At 38.4% G+C, this 22,558-nt stretch overlaps 1 protein-coding gene across 3 annotated transcripts in view; it reads left to right on the top strand.

Annotated features, from left to right (window-relative positions):
* Positions 1 to 1,829: 1,829 nt before the first annotated feature.
* ppip5k1b (diphosphoinositol pentakisphosphate kinase 1b) overlaps positions 1,830 to 22,558 on the top strand; it is a 73,797-nt gene continuing 53,068 nt past the window's right edge. For all 3 annotated transcript variants that reach the window (XR_003935571.1, XM_030135990.1, XM_030135992.1), the window contains exons 1-10: positions 1,830 to 1,983; positions 3,117 to 3,207; positions 3,455 to 3,540; positions 4,656 to 4,810; positions 6,376 to 6,478; positions 6,564 to 6,725; positions 10,422 to 10,543; positions 15,645 to 15,746; positions 17,738 to 17,824; positions 18,828 to 18,903. Coding sequence is in view for 2 of the 3 variants with exons in the window: in XM_030135990.1 (XP_029991850.1) it covers positions 4,683 to 4,810; positions 6,376 to 6,478; positions 6,564 to 6,725; positions 10,422 to 10,543; positions 15,645 to 15,746; positions 17,738 to 17,824; positions 18,828 to 18,903 (780 nt within the window). In the remaining variant the exon portion in view is untranslated. The remainder of the gene's footprint in view (positions 1,984 to 3,116; positions 3,208 to 3,454; positions 3,541 to 4,655; positions 4,811 to 6,375; positions 6,479 to 6,563; positions 6,726 to 10,421; positions 10,544 to 15,644; positions 15,747 to 17,737; positions 17,825 to 18,827; positions 18,904 to 22,558) is intronic.

Genomic DNA, 22,558 nt, shown 5'->3' with positions numbered 1-22,558 from the left:
GGGTCGGATGTTTGACGCCTGTTTTAGAGCAGTGTTTCCAACCTTTTTGAACCACGGCGCATAAAAATTACAAGGCACACCACCAAACAAAAATGACACAGAAAATATATGTAGGTAACTATAATGCAAATCTAGTCTCTTTTACCAGCCTGGGTGTGAAACCTTGGCCTGTTAGTCGAACACAAAGATGATACTCCAGCAGGAAACTGAAAGACAGAAACACAAATCTGCCTCAGCAGCTCTGAGTCTCTCTTTTTCGGGTTGGGTTCGGGTGCGTCAGCGACCCCTCGGATGGACCCCCGATCGAGGTCCGTTGTATAAGAGTATGGGATGGCGCTCCGACCGATTAATGCCCCCCCGTGCACGCTCTGACGAGGATGAACCACCAACCCCGCCCCTGAAAATCACGGACCCCCCGTCTTATGAACTATTCACCCCCCCCCACACACACCCCATGTCCGTTGCACTTCCTGTCTCCTCTCACAGTTTCATTCTGCAGGCAGGCCTGGGTGTTAATAGTGTAGGGGAGACCGGGGACAGTTGTAACTCTTGCAGTTGCTCCAATCAGAAACAACTTAGGACTCACCTAATTGCACTCTGCACATGCTCAGTTTAGTTCTTAGTCCACATGGCAGTTGTCGTGCTGTGAGGCAGACACATCCACATGTGTGAGTGAAACAGAATTGTGTGCTCAGTCAGATTTTTTGCTCTAATTATTTTTGTGATTGCATAGTTTACATTTGAAAGTTGTGTCAATTATCTGTGTGAGATAAACACAGATTTATGCAACTGTTTATCCACCTGTCCACAATTATCTAATGTAAGATTATTATATCCTGTGTGGATCAGTGTTCTTATTTCATATATCGGCCAATATATCGGCATCGGCCAGTTTGGATATCGGCCGATATATTGGAATTCAGCTTTTTTTAGCCCCCAATATCGGTTATTGGCATCGGCCCCAGAAATCCCATATTTGTCGGGCTCTAGTATGGAGGCATACCCCCACCCCACCCCACCCGCCCAACCAGTACCCGAGGTTTGCGGGTCACTCACTAATCCACACATCACTAGTGGGGGGTGGTGGTGGGGCTTTCTCAACAGAACGCACCACATCAGGGCCGGTTCACTTTCACTTTCACTTTTATTTTGACAGGGGAACAGTAGACTGTTGTACAGTGGGTCGTTGGTGTGTGCAGTCGTATGTACGAGGGCCGTTCAATAAGTTCATGGCCTCACCCAGAACAGAACAACACAGACTGATAATTTATATTTATTTTTCAACATAATCTCCATTTACACAATGCACTTGGTCCATCGATTTCAAGGCATCACTATCCCATCACGAAAGAATGTAACATCCTGTATTATAACAACCAGTATTTCTGGGTGAGGCCATGAACTTATTGAACGGCCCTCGTATGTATATGGACGCTGCTCACTTACAGAACCAAACAGGTGAACTGGATAATTTTCCACGGCACACCTGATGATTTCTCATGACACACTGGTTGGGAAACACTGTTTCAGAGGGATTATACTATTCTTTTTCTTTTGCTCAGATCAGGTATAGGTTGTAGATGTTCCCTGCGTTACAGTTCAAACCTTTTCTGAACAACAGAAGAAAGAAAAGTATAATTCCATGAACAGAAAGACAACCTGAAGCTCCTTAGCCTGGCTGTTGTAGAGGATGTGAATGTGTCTGCTGCTTTGTGCTAAATGCGTCCGTTCTGGAAGGTTCTTGTGTTTAGGTCTTTGTGAACACATATTCCTGTCTTCCCTCCAGCCGTCGGAGCGACAGATCATGGTCGGAATCTGCGCCATGACGAAGAAGTCCAAGTCCAAGCCCATGACTCAGATCCTGGAGCGTCTGTGTAAGTTCGACTACATCGACGTGGTGATTTTCCCAGAGGAGGTGATTCTGGAGGAGCCGGTGGAGAAGTGGCCGCTCTGCCCACTGCCTCATCTCCTTCCACTCCAAAGGTACAGGCCTGGTGCATCATGGGAAAGCAACCTTCAGATCTGTTTGTTATCTAACACCAGAGGAATATTTAATGTGCAGTTTATCACACATGTTACTGATGTGAAACAGATCAAGTATTTCACTCCTCACAGAAGAAAAAGGATCTAAGAGTCAGTAATTCTAAAACATGCAGGTTTTGTTGTCAGTATTATTTGTTGTGTTCGTGTACACACACACACACACACACACACATATATATATGTATGTATGTATGTATATATATGTATATATGTTGTGTGTGTGTGTGTGATATATATATATATATATATATATATATATATATATATATATATATATATGTGTGTGTGTGGTGTGTATATATATATATATATATATATATATATACACACACACACACATATATACATATATATACATACATACATACATATATATATGTGTGTGTGTGTATATATATTATATATATATTATATATATATATATATATATATGTATGTATGTATGTATATACAGGGTGGGGAAGCAAAATTTACAATATTTTGAGGCCGGGATTGAAAGACAGTGTATGCCCAATTAGTTTATTGAAAGTCATGAGAATTTATTTGCCACAAGAAAATGTCCATAATAGAAAATGTTTTTATTCTATGTGTCCTCCTTCTTTCTCAATAACTGCCTTCACACGCTTCCTGAAACTTGTGCAAGTGTTCCTCAAATATTGGGGTGACAACTTCTGCCATTCTTCTTTAATAGTATCTTCCAGACTTTCTGGTAATAGTTTTGCTCATAGTCATTCTCTTCTTTCCATTATAAACAGTCTTTATGGACACTCCCTACTATTTTTGAAATCTCCTTTGGTGTGACGAGTGCATTCAGCAAATCACACACTCTTTGACGTTTGCTTTCCTGATTACTCATATGGGCAAAAGTTTCTGAAAAGGTATGGATAATAGTGTTAGGTATGATTATGACATCAGTATATGTTTGGGTTCAAAACAACTGACGTAGTGCCTGCTGAGAAAAAACAACTAAATGTTCATTGTACATTTTGCTTCCCCACCCTGTGTGTGTATATATATACATATATATATATGTATATATATATATATATATGTAAATTATGTCTGTTTTTCAGGTTTTCCTCTGGACAAAGCTGTAGAATACGTCAAACTGAGGAATCCACTGTTAATCAACGACCTCAACATGCAGTACTACATACAGGACAGGTACCACAAAGTACTACATACAGGACAGGTACCACAAAGTATTACATACAGGACAGGTACCACAAAGTACTACATACAGGACAGGTACCACAAAGTATTACATACAGGACAGGTACTACAAAGTACTACATACAGGACAGGTACCACAAAGTACTACAAAGTACTACATACAGGACAGGTACTACAAAGTACTTCATACTGGATAGGTACCACAGTGACATATTGTATGTATGTTTGACTCCTCCAGGAGGGAGGTGTACCGCATCCTGTTGGAGGAGGGCATCGATCTGCCTCGATATGCCGTTTTAAACCGAGACCCAGACAATCCTGAAGGTAAACACCCACTGTTAGTACCAGACCATGACCCACTATTAGTACCAGGCCAGGACTAGAAGGGAAAAGATGCTGATACAGCGCCTGCAGCTGCATGGACAAAACCAGTTCCAGCTGTTTACATGGACAATAAATATATGATTCATGTACACGTATTTGTTGATTCACACACATTCATTAAATGTTATGTAGAGGTGTTTGTCATCACCATAAATATGTTGATAAATGTTAGAATAATCAAAATCTGTGTGAATGGAAGCCTTTAGATGTTGTGCAGAAGAGGACACAGGAAGGAGCCTTGAGGAACTCCATGCACTCACATGAATGAATCAACTGACACAAAGTTTGAAGAACTCACAGAAATATTAGGAACCTGAAACTCAGGTAGTGACAGTAGCTTAAATATGTCAGCAGAATTATATGAACTGTCTTATTGTAACATTTAGACGTGGTTAAAACCAAACCAAACACAGTACAGAGCAATAAAAGGAGAAAACAAATAATGGGCTTATCGTATCATAAAACCATTTGTGATTTTAAATGATAAGATGGATTTTACAGCTGTAATCTCAGTCATTCAGTCCAAAGTGTGTGTTGGAACGACAACTTTGTCTATTCCAACCCTGATTGCAAAGACCCCGCCCCCTTTATTAATTAGCCTGGACCTTGGAACCAACAACAGGATCCATGATGGGACACGGGACAGTAAAAGATCTGTTACATGGAAAGGAATGAGGCCTCGAAGGCTGTAAAAGTAATCAATACTCATTAAAAATCAATTATGGAAGTAGGGCTGCACAATTCATTGATTTTAAATTGATTATTGATTGATTATTTAATTAGGACGATGTTTAAAAAAGGGTAATTGTCAAATTAAATTTCATCTCTCTTGTGTCTCCGGGCCGTGTGCCTCCGGGCTACCGTAGGCTCCTCCTCCTCTGGGCTACCGTAGGCTCCTCCCCCTCTGGGCTACTGTAGGCTCCTCCTCCTCCATGGTCCCTATACGTCCAACAGATATGGTCCCTCGCAGATGGAGACACATTCTGTTTATGTAAACAGGCTGAAGGATGAGTGTATCATGTATATTCGGTTTGTTTTGTGTGTTGTCTGTGCAGAATGTAACCTGGTGGAGTGCGAGGACCATGTGGAGGTTAACGGAGAGGTTTTCCCCAAACCGTTTGTGGAGAAACCAGTGTGTGCCGAGGACCATAACGTGTACATCTACTACCCAACGTCTGCAGGAGGAGGCAGTCAGAGACTGTTCAGGAAGGTACGACTCCCACCGCTCCACCCTTTCAGGAGCTTCATCCTCTAAACATTTACAGGAACAACTGGTGCGTTTGTGTCTCCAGTGAAAATAAAAAAAGCAGAAGGTTCATCATTAAAGACAAAACTGTGTCAGTCTGATTTTAAACCTAAAATATGAACATAATTGTATTAAAAGGGGTTGAATTGTCAGAGGTTCAGTCAGAAATTCTGTTCCATGAACTCATTCTCCTCTTGTTGCCACAGTACTGTGGTCATATATGGAGTATACTTCAGTTCATTCTGTCGTGCATTTTTCTACCACAGTACTGTGGCAACTGACGGAAGAAACGACTAATTAGTGATAGTTTATAGTATAGAATAGGAATTATTGTTCTGATTAGTCTATATGTTGTGTTATTGTGTTGTTTGCTCTGTTCAGTCAGTGAGGCTGGAGAAGGTGGGCGGAGCTACATGTTATACCATATTTCCACTACGTGGAACCGGTTTGGCTTGACTTGACTTGACTTGACTTGACTCGACTCGACTCGGGTACCAGGTCCTATTCCTGGAGATCGTTTCCGTGACAGGATACTACCCACTTTACAGGACCTGGTCGTCATAGCGATGCAGCGCGTTCCTTCCGTGTTGTCTGCTCAGAGTTGCTGGTAAACTTGCTCGTTTCGTGTTCTCTCGTCAAACTCATGCTGAATTTTTACGTCTGAACCTCCTCAACAAACCAAACCATTTACTGTCAACTTCTGCATCTGTTTTTTGTAAAACGGCGGGTCACAGAGACGACTCTGACCAATCAGTGTCTGCAGTGTTTACACGTCACCTTTTAGTATCTGGTTCCCAGTCCTGGTGATACCAAAAAACTAGTACCGGGTACCAGATTCCAGGTCCTTTTTTGTAATGGAAACGCAAAAAGGTCGCGCCGAGTCGAGTCGAGCCGATACCACATAGTGGAAACGCGGCATTAGATGCAGCAGTGTGCCATGTGACTTGTCAGTTCTGTGTCAGTTCAGTGTGTTGAGTACTGTGGTGTGAATTCTGCAGTCTGAACGTTGTCCCAGTGGCTGACTTCAGTCAATGTCGGATTTGGCCCCCCCCCCCCCCCCCTTTGAAAATCTATTAAAAAAACAAGAAGTTACTCTGACTGGGATTTGAACCCTAGTCTCCTGGATTACAGTCCGATACGTTACCAGGTGAGCTAAATCTCCGCTGTATCCACATCTGACCTATTTGCTGTCTGATTGTCCTGGTACTTTTTAGGCTGTGACACGTTACCAGTCTAGACATGATATAACGAGGGCGCTGATTGGCTCTGTGGTCATAGACAAACCCATGCTTTGTGCCACAGTACTGTGTCAATAGCCTCTTTCTATTTTTAATGTGTCCTTTCCTTTTATATCCTTTTACTTTATACTTTTTGTGGTTGTTGTTCAGTTGGTTATGGAATAAAGGACAAGACATTTGTTTCACATTTTTACATTTTTTTTTCACCCATTCAAATAATCAAATTTTAAAAAGTAATCAATAGCTGCAGCACTAAATGTGATTGTTTTTTTGTTTGTTTGTTTTTTGCAGATCGGCAGTCGCGAGCAGTGTTTATTCTCCTGAAAGCAGCGTCAGAAAGACCGGGTCCTACATCTATGAGGAGTTCATGCCGACAGACGGCACCGACGTGAAGGTACAGAGTCCTGTCGGTCCTGATGCGGGTCTGAAGGGGGTTCTGTGGCCCTGGTTCTGTATTTGTGGTTTGTGCTTGGTCTCAGGTCTACACTGTGGGTCCAGATTACGCTCACGCAGAGGCCAGGAAATCTCCGGCTCTGGACGGGAAGGTGGAGCGGGACAGCGAGGGGAAAGAGATCCGATATCCTGTGATGCTGACGGCCATGGAGAAACTGGTGGCGAGAAAAGTCTGCCTGGCCTTCAAGGTGATCAGGAAATAAGAGCAGGCATCCAGGTCGTGTTCCAGGATGAACACATCGTTAGCCTCAGAGCGTAATTACCTAACTCATAAACTATATGGACTAAAGTCTGTGGACGTGTTGAATCCAGGTGTTTGTGTTCTAACAGGGGTCTGGGATCCAAAACAATAAGGACTAATGTCAGAATAGAGTTTATATTATGGGATAGATATCAGTGCTTTGGTTAGTTTGGGTTTGGTTTATCAAAAAAAATGAGTGAAAAAGACCAAAATGACCAACAAAATGAACAAGAAAATCAACAAAATGAACAAAATAATGAATAAAATGAGTAAGAAAGTGCAAAATAATCGACAAAATGAACATAATTAGCAAAAGGAACAAAATAATCAAAAATGAGTTTAAAAAAACCCCCAAACAATCAACAAAATGAACAAAATAATTAAAAAATGTACAAAATAATCAACAAAATGAACAAAATTCTCAAAAAATGAGTAAGGAAGAGCAAAATAATCGACAAAATGAACATAATAATTAACAAAAGGAACAAAATAATCAAAAATGAGTTTAAGAAAAACCCCAAAACAATCAAAAAAATGAACAAAATAATTTTAAAAATGTACAAAATAATCAACAAAATGAACAAAATAATCAAAATGTGTAAAAAAAAACAAAAAAACAAAAAAAAAACAACAGCGACAAACAAATGAATATAATAATCAACAAAACAAACAAAATAATCAAAAAATGACTTTAAAAAACCCCCAAAACAATCAACAAAATGAAAGAAAATAATCAAAAAATGAGTTTAAAAAAAAACCCCAAGAGATTCAACAAAATGAACAAAATAATCCAAAAAATAACTAAGAAAGACCAAAATAATGAACAAAATGAAGAAAATGGATAAAATAATCAACAAAATGAATAAATCAATGTAAATACAGTTGTTTCTCCACTGTGTGTCCAACAGTCTGGACCTGTTGGATCCAGGTGTTTGTGTTCTAACAGGGCTCTGGGATCCAAAACAATAAGGACTAATGTCAGAATAGAGTTTATGTTATGGGATAGATATCTTATTGATTATTAATATTGATGTTTGTGTGTCTGATCCTCATGAACAGGACATCTGACAGCTGGAGACATGATGTGTCCACAGATTTATGTCCGTATAGTTGATAAACATCAACATTTCACTGTAGTTTAATGGTAAATGTTTCTTCCTCAGTCAGATGTGATGACAGCAGATGGTTCCATGAGGAAGAACATTAGTATTTACAGTCAGTGCAGGACAAATATTAGAGACATTTAGAGAAAGAACAGTGAAAATCAGAGTCATGGAGAAAAAACCAAATCAATGCTGAGAGAAATTATGTAAAAACCATCTCTGAGTCATTTTGGAAACAAATGCTGCGTTTCTACTACGTGGTACCGGCTCAACTCGGCTCGGCCTTTTTGCGTTTCCATTACGAAAAAGAACCTGGAATCTGGTGCTACTTTTTTGGTATCACCTCCGCCAAGGTTCCAAGACTTGGGACCAGATACTAAACTATGACGTATAACACTGCAGACCACTGATTGGTCAGACAGTTTTCTGTGTGACCCGCCATTTTACAAAAACAGATGTGGAATTGGACAGTAAATATAGCGGTACATTAATCCACATGATAACAGCCCAAAACTACACCATGGTCGGTCGAGGAGATTCAGTCTTTGGTGGCCGACGTAAAAATTCAGACGAGACAACACGCAACGAGCGAGTTTTCAGCAACTCTGAGCAGACGACACGGAAGTAACGTGCCGCATCGCTGTGACGTCCAAGTACTGTGAAGTCAGTAGTATCCTGGAATGGAAACGGTCTGCAGGAATACCGAGTCGAGCTGAGTCGAACTGGTTCCACATAGTGGAAACGCGGCATATGATAATAATTGAACCCAAATGAACCAATGCACTGATATTTATCCCATAATATCAAACTCTATTCTCTCAAATCTGTTCGTTTTAATTGCAAATCCATTCTTTTTGATTGATGAATAAAGAAACAAATGTCTCTCCATACCTCCAGTGAAAGTCCCGCCCACTTCTACTGTTAGATTAATCTGCATCCAGACCTCAGGACTGGAACATAGAACAGAACCTGACAAGGCTTTGGTTCTGAGGTGGTGGTTGAAGCTACAGGAATGCAGACTGCAGTTGAATGTTTAGAAGTGACTGTACAGATATGACGGTATTTTCCCCGTGAGAGTTTGGTAAATGAACAGGAACCAATCAGTTTGTCTGGGAGAATGGAGTGAAGTCCAGTTCAGCAGAATCCAGGCAGCAGTGGAGAGTTAAGCAGCGTAGTAGATAACATCCACCTGACTCAGATGACCTTATGGTCTGTGTTTGAAATACTGGACACATTTAACCCTTCGGTGTCACACCATTAATGAAAGATCAGTTTGCTGATTGTATTGATGACAGACACATGTCCTGTGTCTGTCCTGATCTGAGTCGGTCGGTGAGAGAAGTAAAGCTGTTAAACAGCTTTGACAGGACTGGGAATAATTAATTTTTTATTTAACCAGAGAAAGTCCCATGGTGGTCTTTTACAAGGGTGACCTGGCCACGAAGTCAGCACCAAACACTGTAATGGAAAACAGGTTAAAGGTGTGGGAGACTTTTGGGAGCAATTTTTCCTCAGATCTGTCCGTCCTCAGTCATATCCTCAGTATCATGAATCTGTCAGTACGTCTGTCATTCCTCAGCTGAATCTCTTCCTCATGCTGAACAGTTTCTTAGTTCCATCCACCACAAACAAACCATGTGTTCACAAACAGTCAGGAGGAACTGGGCATCTGAGGACAGATCTGAGGAAAAATTGGTGACGAAAGTCTCCGGCACCTTTAAAAGATCAGTGGTAACAATAAATAAAAAAAAATTATTAAAAAATGCAGGAGGAGGTGTCTGGGGAGAGGGAAGTCTGGGCATCCCTGGTTAGACTGTTACCCCCGCGACCCGGCCCCGGATAAGCGGTGGATAATGGATGGATGGATAAAAAATGCCAAAAAAATAGTAATGGCACAAAGTAATAACAGGAGTTTGACAAAATGTTTAAAGTGCAGTGTAGTTTAGGTCAGGTGAGATTTGGAGAAAGCTCCTCCTTATTTCAGAACAGATAAAGCCCAGTACAAATGCACCTGGTTCTGTGATGAGACCAGGACTGTCAATGAGGTTCTGAACCCAGTGTCCTGTTCTGCATCTGTTCTTTTATTGTTCTTACAGTTCATAAAAGTCATTAAAATGGATAGAATAGAATAGACTTCATTTGCCGTTTGCACAGATACATAGCAGTATAGGTACACTGGAATTAATGTGCATTTCCCTGAGTCACGGAGTTAGAAAAAGATAAAGATATGACCAAAAAAAGAGATGCAAAACATAAACACAGCTAAAACATAACAAAAAAACAGTTATTGCACGGACAAGCACAGTATTATAAAAAAAAGTAATAATAATAATAATAATAATAATAATAATAATAATAATAAGAGTACTGAGAGGTAACAACAAGTTATTGCACATTTGAATGAAAAGTACTGGGAGGTTGAGTGGACCAGAGACTGAAATTCATCATATTCAACTCATGGAACATTTTTCCGTCTCTTCTGCTGTGAATCTGTTTTTCATGTCCTTCTGTTCTTATTTGTCTTTTATTGAAATTCACAGCAAACAGTCTGTGGCTTCGACCTGCTCCGAGCCAACGGACACTCCTACGTGTGCGACGTCAACGGCTTCAGCTTCGTCAAAAACTCCATGAAATATTACGATGACTGTGCCAAAGTCCTGGGGTGAGTCATGACTTGAACGTGAACCGATGAACCCTGAACTTCCTGGTTCATAATTACGCATTAATGACTGCTGTAATTATTATTATTATTATTATTATTATAATACCTCTGGGATGGGTGGGGCTATAACATAGAGATTGGCTAAAATGTCCTTAGGGGGTCAAATGAGTGTCCATTTTTGTCAAAAAAACAGTTGTCCTAAAGTCATAGAAGTGTGTGTAAATAATGCTAACACATCTGTGCACAGACTACTGATATTCTCTGACAATAGAAGCTCTATTTTCATAAATATTGGATTTGGAATAGCACGTGGATGTGAAAACTTTTGCTGGTGGACGGACGTGACATTACCCATGATGCTCTGGTCAGTCCCAGTACTTTATTAGGAATAAACTTCTAGACTTCCTATTGCTAATTGTGCTCTTCTTCATAAATGTTGGTATTGTGGATCTAAAACAATCCCAGCTGACACAAAAACACTAAATGTGTCAGTGGACGGATGTGACATGGTTGTTGTGGATCCCATCATACTGATGCTCTGCAGCCATGTCAGCGTTTACACTAATGATCCCTGTGCAAAAACTAGGAGCACTATTATTTATTGGATAGTTTAGCATCAGACTAAAGAGGAAAGAACAACATAGAATTGTTCTTTGTGTCTAAAAATGCTTCTTATTGTAAAAGTGTTGATGTAAACAGTGCTGTGTGCCATTCTTCATGTATGTATTGGTGGAACAGAAGCAGGATGGATCAGCACCATACTCCAGATTGAACCTGTACAAATAAAACATGTGATATGGAGGAGAGAATCTGGGAAGAAAAACTGGGGAATCCAAAAGAAGAGAAGATTTGTTTTTCAGCTCAGTTCAGTTCAAATAGAACTTGTCCATTTGTGACATGAAAATATAGCATTAATTGTGCTGAAATGGGACATTTTTGAGCTGAAAACATAGTTCATATGAGCATCAACATGTTGAACAGAACTGAAATCCTGTCCATTTGAACAACTGTCATTTACCAACACAAAGTTCCTTTGGATTCACTGAGACTGATTTAATATGAACACAGACACAAAGAAGAGCTGTGAACACATGTGAGCCGAAATATACCAGGAATTCTGTCCATCTGAGGTGTTTGTCCGTCCCATCTCTCAGACACTTTTCACCTGATTCTTTTTAAATTTCACACACGTTCTTTACACCAGGGTTCATATAGGTGCTTGAAATCCTTGAAAATGCTTAAATTTCAATGTTGTGTTTTCAAGGTCTGAAAAGTGCTTGAATTTCCATTTAAGTGCTTGAAAGTGATTGCAATTATGACTCTGACGTGGTTTCTTTAATTATTCTTAATATTAACTCAAGCCAAAGCTACTTCCACAGGTGATACATTTGGAAAAATAAAACTTAATGTCAAAAAATTAAAATTCCAGGTGTTCTCAGGTCGACTCCAGGTACAGTTTTACTTTAAGCTTTGTCTCAGTGCGAGTGTGTCTGAAGAACCCCAAGTGTCTTCCCTTTTTTGGATCAGACTTTGTGTTCTTTAATTTCTGAAGTTTTTGCTATTATGAAACATAATTTTAGATGTTCATAGCATAATATAATGTACATCATGTGATAAAAAGTGAATAAAATAACTCTGAGTATCTGTACCTCAATTAAAATATGATCATAAATAGAACTCAAATTACAAAAAAACTAATTGAAAAACACATCTAAAACTGGTCCGTTCATGTAAATAAACTAAACCTACTGGTGACGTTTCTAAACAACCTGACATGTTTTTTGATCAGACAGTTTAACGGTTTGTTTTTGTCGCCGTCAGAGTCATGTCTCCTCTGGTTCTGATTTATTTCGTCTCTTTTGAGGTGAAGTAACTGGAGCTTTTTTTTATGGCCCCACGCTCATAAATTTTCCAGACAGACAGTAAACGCAGCACGGCTACAGTAACACACACCAGAGGGAAGATCACGGGTCAACATGCAGAACGCCACATGTTCCACGTGGATTAGGACATGTTTTAGCCCACGTCAGGGTCGCTATGCAACGTGTGATTTTGGTTTCATGGACATACGTCAGAATAAACATGTGACTCAACATGTTTGGTTTGATGAAATCACAACGAATTGTATTTTCCAGTCATGTTGGACTTTTAAACTACATGGTTCCTGATGTCAAAAAGTACAGTTGTATTATGACAAACTAATCTTTAACCTCCTAAGACCCAGGAAATGTCAGCAAAGTACCAGCTTGTTTGTTTTATTATTACATAAGTGCCTTTATTGGAAACATCATGATGCAACAGTTTTTTTCAGATGCAGTTTTTAAAATTTTTATGGAATGTCCTTTGTGGTGGACAGTTTTCCTTTCTTTTTTTTTTTTTTTTTTGTTTGTTTGAAGTTGTGAAACTCTTGTCCACAAATGTGGACAGTGGGTCTTAGGGGGTTAAAAATGTGAATAATATGAGCAACCATGAAAAAACTGAAATTAATGCAGAAAAATAAGTGTAACTGTGACAATATTGTGCCTTGGTTTATGATTTACACATGTTCATTATAACATACGGATCACAGTGGATCTACAAACACACAAAACATTTAATCCAGTAGTTCCAACCTTTTTTTACTCCTGATTCCATTTTAACATCACAGAATTCACACAACCTCAGACATTCAAAACAGAGACTTTTTAAAATTTTTTAAATTTATCTTTTTTTAGCAATGTAACATTAGATACAAATGAACAGAATTACAGTGCATTCATTATACATTGCCTTTTATATCATTTTCCCCCCATGTCCAAACCAACCCCAAGGCCCTCTGAGAAGGGGCAACAGCAGAAATAAGAACATTAGAACATAGTGTCTGAGCAGCAGAAAATCAAATAAGTACAAGCAGTATCGAATATGTGATGTACAAGAATATTAACTGAGCTAACGGAAATAGAAGAAAATAAAAATAATAATAATTACAAAATTTTAAAAAGTCATAGCTTGTAGATACCTGTGGTTACTTTAAGATATTAGACATTACATAGATGTATCAAATGTGACAATAATTGGTGGACAGAATGAATTCTGACAAAAAACAACACCTAAACAATAACAAAATAGAGTAGGGTGGAGGTGTGAGAGATCAACCTGAAGGCAGTGTTCGTAAAGTTCGAAAGTAATCTAAAAAAGATCGCCATTTATTAAAAAATTTGTTGAGGAACCTTGTAGTGAGAGTCTACTCTTTTCTAATGTAAGAAAAAACATAACATCCTTAAGCCAAAGTGAAATAGATGGGGGTTTAGGAGACTTCCACAAAAATAAGATGCATCATCTTGCAAGGAGGGATGTAAAAGTTATTATATCAGACTGTATTTGGTTCAAACAGGAGTCCACAGAGAGCCCAAATATGACTATAAAAGGGCACGTATTGATATTTTTCCCCAAGAGACATTTTTTTTTTTAACTAAAATTCATTTGTTTTTGATCATGTAACAGTTTGTTATACTATGTTGTAAATGCAGGGTAATGTTAGGGACTTTTAGTCTATATAATGTATATTATTGTGGATGGAGGCAGTAAATCCAGGTGTAGATTTCTGCACAAAGTGAGAATTTTATTTTCCTTGGTCAGGATATGCACAGTCAGTCCAGCTGTGATTTACAAGGAGGACAATTAATACTGAACAAACAAGAACTGAAACTATGAATTATGAAAGAGCTGCAGCATCTGAAACTGACCACAGTGAACATTTGACACAGAAACAGAACCTCAGTTCTGCAGTTTCACAACCACAGTTTGTCTGATATGGATTGGGATTGGCTCTGTCAACTCAACACAGATTTTTATTTGCAAGTTTTTCTTTTTCTTTTAATCAATTACTAGAAATTTCAGGCGATCCCACTTGAATTTCAGGCGACCCCACATAGGGTCCCGACACCAAGGTTGAAAAACACTGATTTAAGAACAGGCAGATCATTGGTACAATTGCATTTATTTCTCTTCAGACATTTCAGGTTCATATTTGTTCAGATTATTCACTGCTTTGTGAAAGGATAGTTTGTAAATGTAAACACTGTCATTATGTCATTTCAGTTTTTACTGTTATTTTACTCCAGATGGAATTGGGCTGAAAGTGGAACCTGAACTAAAATGGTTGTTAATGTCTTCAGTGTAATTTTTGCATTTCACAAATTCATCCAGAGGACTGAACTGGACCCAGTTTTGGCCCGTGAGCCGTAGGTTTGACCTCCATGTGTTATACCAAGGGTCTAAGCCCTACTGAAACTGTTTTCATGGTTGAAGCTGACTGTTCTGGAAAATTTCAGGAAACTTTGCACATTCAGACGAGCCAAACAAATCTGTGTTGTCTTTTTCCGTCCAGAGTCACTATAGCACGGGTGTCAAACATGTGGCCCGGGGGCCAAATTTTACCCCTCCAAAGGGTCCAGTCTGACCCTTGGGATGAATTTGTGAAATGCAAAAATTACACTAAGATGTTAACGATCCTTTTAATTCAGGTTTCACATTCAGACCAGTTCAGTCTACAGTGGGCAGGATTCAGTCAAATACTATCAGAATAACATAGAAATAATGACAACTACAAATTTTTCTCTTTGTAAATGTAAATATTTTCATGTATTTACACTAAAACAAAGTATAATTTTGCAAAAAATGTGAATAACCTGAAATGTCTTAAGAGAAGTAAGTACAATTTTCACAATATTCTGTCTGTTATTAAATGTTTTGTGTGTTTGTAGATCCACTGTGATCTGTACGTTATAATGCACATGTGTAAATGATAAACTGAGGCAGAATATTGTTAAAATTACACAGATTTTTTCAGTTTGTTCATGTTGTTCACATCTTTTGAAAGTATAGTTTGTAGATGTAAACCTTTTCGGAATGTAAATTCACTTTTTTGCTCTAAAACATTGAGAAAAGTTTGGAGTTGACATTATTTATATATTATTCTGTTATTATTTTACTGGTCCGGCCCACTGCAGATCAAATTTAGCTGAATGTGGAACTGAACTAACATGAGTTTGACAGCCCTGCACTATAGTTTAGTCTTCTAACTTGTCACTGGCTGATGTTTGTGTTGTTTGTTTTGTAGGAACATGGTGATGAGGGAGCTGGCTCCTCAGTTCCACATCCCCTGGTCCATCCCCATGGAGGCTGAAGACATCCCCATCGTCCCCACCACCTCAGGAACCATGTATGAGCCAACACAACACTTCCCCTTTCATTCACATCCATCTAAACTGCACCTGCAGCTGACAGTTTTTTATAATCAATTAAGATACTGATTATTTTCTTTGATTTGATTAAAGGATTATTTAAGCCTTTATAGTTCACTCACGGAAATACTCTGAAATTCAAAATTTCAACCTTAGTGTGTTTTTGGAGGACAGACTTTATTACTTTTGTGAAAATTTTCAACAGTTTTTATTGTCATGTAGAAAATCAAGGTCAATGAAGTTACCATATTGGGTTCCTTACTTATAAGTGGCAATTAAAAAAACAAAAATCCAAGAAGTGTATATAAAAAAGAATAGAAGAAAAACACATGTAGTGTGAACGGAACGTGTATTTTAGGATCAGAATAGTTTATCAATAACAGGGCGAAATTATTTGGTGTTACAGTCACTCCATTCAAGTTGAATAAAAAATAGCAGGGAAGAAATTATCAATACAACAGAAAAAGAAAAATATATAAATATATATGAAGCTCTAAAACCAACTGAACATGAAACTTACATCCAACTGAAACAAATACACACTCAGATTTATAATGTCTGTGTTAAAGCTTCAAAGATTAAAGGAGTAAGTGATGGTTCCAGTGGAGAAAAGTCCACATATAGACATTTTCTGCCTGTTTGTCCTCATCTCTTCTGTTGTTTGTGTTGATCCTGGCGTCATGTGCATCATAATAAGTGTCCGTATAACACAAAACACTGGAACCAATGTTCAACAGCAGAGAAATTAAGGAAATGAAGCTTTGATTCAAGAAAATTTTAATTTGATCATTTGTTTCAATTGATTTGAGTTGATTAATTAATGAATTGTTTCAGCTGTAATCCAAGCATGAATGAATCTGAGTTGTTTTTGTTGTGTTCAGCTTCATAAGAACATGGGTCTGTCCATGAAACATCAGACATATTTCCCCCCAGGATGGACCTAATGATGACCTCAGATAGGCGAAAAAAAAATGATCGTCTTTCTCTGATCCATCCAATAATTAATGAATTTTTAATCAATTTTTGGGTCCAAAAATAGGACCCAAATATGGACGTTAAATCTCCTTAGGTGTCAGTGCATTAGATGTGTAAACATGTGTAAATGCTCTTCTGCAGACTCGAAATACAGACCCTGTGTGTTCACCGTGGTGTGGTTTTTCTAATCCACATGTGGGTTTGTCATCAGTCTCAGTCTCATTCCAGGTTTGGTGTGGAACCCATCATGTCCACTGGTGTTACATACAGACCCTGAACATTTAAACACATGTAAATCGTGAATGATTTTTCAACAGCGGTCATTTTTGTCAAACACTCTGCCTTGAATATTTACTGCGATTCCCAAAATGCACCTGTGAGAGAATAAAAAGATATGCAATAAAATAGCAGCGCCTAATTTCCATGTCCTTTCCTTTGGTTCCATCGTGGTAATCACTGCTGCAGAATCATCGGTGTGCTGTTGGAATACTGACTAGTCCTAATTTCAGTTAAAACTCTGATATCACTGAGTTGTCTGTGGATTTGCCTGTAATAGTGTGGGGATTGGAACAAAAAAACCTGACAGAAAAAGATAAGGAGTTCTTTATAGAAACCTGGTGTTTGTGTTACATGTGGATTTATGTAGGAGTGTCAAATAAACGTGTTTTATCTGAAAAAATAGACCCAAAGTGCTTCCAAACCTGCTTCCTAACATTCATTTCCATGTGGTTTGAATGTTCAGCCCCTCTGTCCTGTTTTTAGGACCAGGTTCGAAAAAGAACCCACGTTTTTGTCCGTTTCTGTGTAATCCACCTGTAATTTTAATGGTATTTTAATTGTTTTTTTTATTTGTACTGTTTATTTGTACTTCGCACTGTAAAGCACTTTGTGACTCTCTCTGTGAAAAGTGCTCTGTAAATAAAACTTACTTCCTTAATCTGATGTGGAGGACAGGTCAGGGTTTCAGTCACAGTGTCTGCTTTGTTGTCGTCAGGATGGAGCTGCGCTGCGTCATCGCCATCATTCGCCACGGAGACCGAACACCAAAGCAGAAGATGAAGATGGAAGTCCGACATCCACTGTGAGTCTGTTCTTCGGTGTGTTTTATTTCAGCAGAGTGAAACTGCATCAGAACACCCATTACCCACAGGTGGACAGATGGAAAAACTAAATGGAAGAAGTATCCAGTCATAGTCGTACGTCTTTGAAAAGGTCACTTTCCTTTACCTGACATCAGTGAATGTAGAAATTATTAGTTAGTGTTTGTGTGTCTGGGCATCACACTAACTCCGTACACAGCTGACTGCTGCAGTTTGGCAGACTTATGTATTTGTGGTCAACGGAGACAGTAGCGAAAACAGCAAGTTGATACAACCAGTATTTGGGAAATATTAATAATTTTGAATATGATAACCTTGGATAAATATGATACCATCAAAACGAGCTCATAGTAGTTTAATTTCAGAGCTGATGTCTATCCATTTAACATGTTTTCTTGATTAAAACCAAAATCCCTTCAGTTTTTCCATCAGTATCTCTCATTGTACTGACAAAAACAGTGCTTTTATTCATTCCATGTTTTCTTTTGTCTGTTTTAGTCACATGACACACACAGGAGTTAGGACTGGATTACAGAACCTTTGTTTTTGATGACTGTTGATGGTCTAATAATTTATTTTGTGACTTTATATATATATATATATATATATATATATATATATATATATATATATATATATATATATATATATATATATATATATATATATATGCTTCCTATATACTTATACATATTGTGCATACTATAATATTATCTTAATAATATTACAACCTAATAAACTTCTTCTTCTTCTTCTTACTACTTTGCCACTTGTTTCTACTAGCACTTTTCAGTGTGTAATGGCATGTTTCCCTCCTGTTGTTTATAGTTATTGTTTTACTATTTTCTTGTTGTATTTCTTGTGTGTATGTTCAGTGTTTGTGCTGCTGTTGGAACTCCACTTCCTGAAGGCTTGGCCTAAAGGATCAGCAAAGTTCAGTCTAATCTAATCTAAGTGTGGTTTCTAATTCTGGTTTTGTCACAGATTCTTTGAGCTGTTTGAGAAGTATGGAGGATATAAGTCAGGAAAACTGAAGCTGAAAAAGCCCAAACAGCTTCAGGTGAGTCTGTTTGTTCATCAGTATTATCACAGTGGATGGTCAGCTGCTCTAAATACACACCTTCTTTATTCTTCCTCCATAACAACTGGATTTATGCTGCTGTTAAACTTGAATGCATCATAAATAATGTGTAGTGATGATGTGGAGTTCAGATTTGCATCATTATAATTAATTTCACAGTTCTAGTAAAGGCATCCTGTGAGATACACCTTCTCTTCCTGAGGCTTTCATGAGTCAAAGTCCTCATGAAGAACATTAAACATCCATCAAATGAATCAGTCTCAAAAACAATATGAAATTATGAAAATATTTGCATTTGCAATCTTTCCAAACAAAAAAGATGTGAATAACTTGAAAAAACTGACATTTCTTAAGAAAAATAAATGCAATTTTAACACAGTTCTGCCTCTACTTATTATTTCTACATGTGCATTAATGATCTGATCTACAAAGACAAAACATTTAATAACAGGCAGAATATTGTTAAAATTATGTGTAATTTTCTTTAGACATTTCAGGTTGTTCATATTTGTTCAGGTTATTCTCATTTTATTGTTAAAATGGTGGGCTGGTTTGGGTCCGCATGCTCCAGGTTTGAGGGCCCTGCTGTGGAGACATACGTGGGACTTTAAAACAAGGTTGAAGCGGTTGGAAAATAACTCATGTCATGATGGGAAACGGACTCAGATGAGTTCAGGTAAAAGCCTGATTCAAATCACACAGAAAATGACCCATGTTCTGGCTCATGGATGAACATCTGTCCTCAGGGCTCAGAAGGTATGAAGGCATCTGTAAAAGCAGCTCTGAACTCAGGCAGGACCGACTCAGACCAACACACCCTGAAGGACTTTTCCTTCTGTGCGGAAACAAAATCACACAGTCTCATTATCCAGTAGGAACGGGTTTTAAACAGCTCAACAGTCATTCATCATTTAACCCTTTACAGGACACTGATTAAAATACTCCAAATGTCAACTGCAGTCCATTAACAGTTGGACATCGTCATCCTCCTCCTCGTCATCGGTACTGATGACAGGGTGGGTTGCTGTGACAACAGTTTCCCTCCGTAATAATCCTAGCAGACACTTGCTAAAAATTAAACGCATGCAATAAAACTGTCATAAGGTCATAAACTGATAAAAATCACTCACATTCACTATTTAAACCAGGGTTCTCAAACTCTTGTTCTTTCAGGTTCCACATTCAGTCTGATTTGATCTGCAGTGGACCAAACCAGTAAAATAAGAACAGAATAACCTAGAAATAATGACAACTGCACATTTTTGTCCTTGTTTTAGAGCAAAAAACCCCATTAAATTAAGAAAATACTTACTTTTATAAACTGTCCAAACAAAAAAGATGTGAATAACCTGAAAAAACTGAAAATTATTTAGAAAAATATTGTGGAATTTTAACAATCTTCTTCCTCCACTTCTCATTAGTCCATGTGCATTCTGGATCAGATCTCCAAAGACACTAAACACTGAGGAACAGGAAGAAAAGAGTTCAAACTGGACTGAATTTTCTGTAGACATTTCAGGTTGGGCACATTTGTTCAGGTTATTCACATTTTATTGTCACAGGATAGTCTGTAAATGTAAATATTTTTTGTACTAAAAAACAAAAATTTGAAGTTGTCATTATTTCTAGGCATAGTGTAATATTATTTTTTTCACATCAAACCAAGAGTCATTCTTTTTTGTAGATTATTATGTTATTTTTGGACTGCAGATCAGATTGGTCTGGATGTGGAACCGACACTAACATGAGTTCCACAGCCTGGACTGTGGAGTTTATACACTTTGTAAATTCATCCCAGGGGTCGGACTGGAACCTTTGGGGGGACGCATTTGGCCCCGGGACGCATGTTTGAGAGCCCTGATTTATAGTTTCAAAATGTCTATAAACAGATTAAAATTCTCTCTGAATCACTGCATGGTGTTATGAAAACTATAGGAAATGCACTAAGAACGGTTTGTTAGATGCACTGGGCATATGTCCAAAAACGGACACATCAAATTAACTCTAATTTTTAAGTGAACAGGGCGTATGACCTGCATTTTTCATGCTACAGTTTCACTCATTTCACTAATGCCGTGTTTCCACTGTGTGAAACCAGCTCGACTCTCCTCACCTCGCCTGGACTCCAGTAGTTGTATCTGTGGGGGTGTGGTCCATAACTAACGTAACCGTGGCTGGGGTGAAATGAAAGTGAAACCTAACATGCTTTCAACGTCTGACTCCCGGCTTCTGTTCCTCTGTGGATCCAGCGGATCTTATACTAAATTTTCACCCCTTCTTAACCTGTATCCACTGGACCCCCTCCACATGAATTTGTCATGTTTACCCCCCCCCCCCCCCCCCCCCCCCCCCCCCCCCCCCCCCTTTATGGCGCCCCAGCTGCATATAATGTTATTTTGACCCACATCAGTCTGGTCCAAACTGAACCATTTCCAGGCTGGTGATGTGGACCCATGTGAGCTATGAAACCATCTGCTGGGACAGACACTCCTGCAGATTTCCTTCATGTGAGACCATGTTGTGTTTTGGCTCCGCCCAGTCACCACCTGACTGAATCCTGTCCGCTGATTGGATTCTGGGGCATGCATTCGGCCAATGAGGACTTTCATGTGCCTCTCCTTTACCGTCTATGAACCGTCCGTTTGTTTTTATTTTGTTACAGTATGAATACTGGATAATGTAAAATTGCGCACTGTCAAATCAACATTTACAATATTATCGCAGGTGACATACATCGGCCACCTCTAACTGTAATATAACATGCAATACTACATGTAATGTGCAATAATCTGTTTACATTCAGTCATTTCTCCTCTTCTTCTGTATTGATTTCTTTATTATCTGCACTTTGCTCTGTTGTTTTCTATTTTAAATGTGTGTTTTTAAATATTCATTCAGTATTGATCCAGTGGATTACAATTTCGTTCATCGTAATAATGTTGAAAGAATCTGGAATCAAGTCCAAGTCGCAGCCATGAAGGTCCCAAAGCTGTAAACGTGGTCTCTTCCATCCAAGGTTCTAATAGTTTAGGATTTTTCATAATAGTTTAGTTTTGTTTGGTTTTGACTTTTTTTTCCTCTAATTCAGGTAGTTTTAATTCGTTTTTAGAGCAGGTTTGCTAGATTTTATCTTTTTCTAAATGCTTAGTTGTAGTTCAGTTGTAGTTCAGTTGTAGTTCAGTTGTAGTTCAGTGGTCTCTTTTCTCTTCTTCTCTGTGCTCCTATTCAAATCAATCCCAGACAGGACTCTGCTGCTTTAGTCTCCATGTTTCCAGGTAGAGTGGGGACCAGAAGACGACTGGAAACCACAAGTGATGGACCCTTAAATATCATTCGGTGGCAGCAGCTAAAATTGCTTGAGGGAAATAAATCGCTTTCATATCAATCCGACATTGACAAAGACGAAAACGAAGGGAATTTCATCCATAATTTTTATCTGTTTTAGTTAGTTTTGTAAACACACAATACAGTTTCAGTTAGTTATAGTTGTTTTCTTTTAATTATAGTTTTTATTTATTTCAGTTAATGAAAATGTTTTTTCAGTTCTAGTTTTCGTCATTTCGTTAGTTTTCGTTAACAATAATAACCTTGCTTCCATCCAGTGGTTCTAGTGTCAGTGTGATCCGTCATGTCG

The sequence above is a fragment of the Sphaeramia orbicularis genome, chromosome 6, assembly GCF_902148855.1.
Source record: "Sphaeramia orbicularis chromosome 6, fSphaOr1.1, whole genome shotgun sequence".
In the NCBI taxonomy this organism is placed as follows: Eukaryota; Metazoa; Chordata; class Actinopteri; order Kurtiformes; family Apogonidae; genus Sphaeramia; species Sphaeramia orbicularis.
Note: the sequence above shows the minus strand (reverse complement) of the source record. Positions and strands in the feature narration are given on the sequence as shown.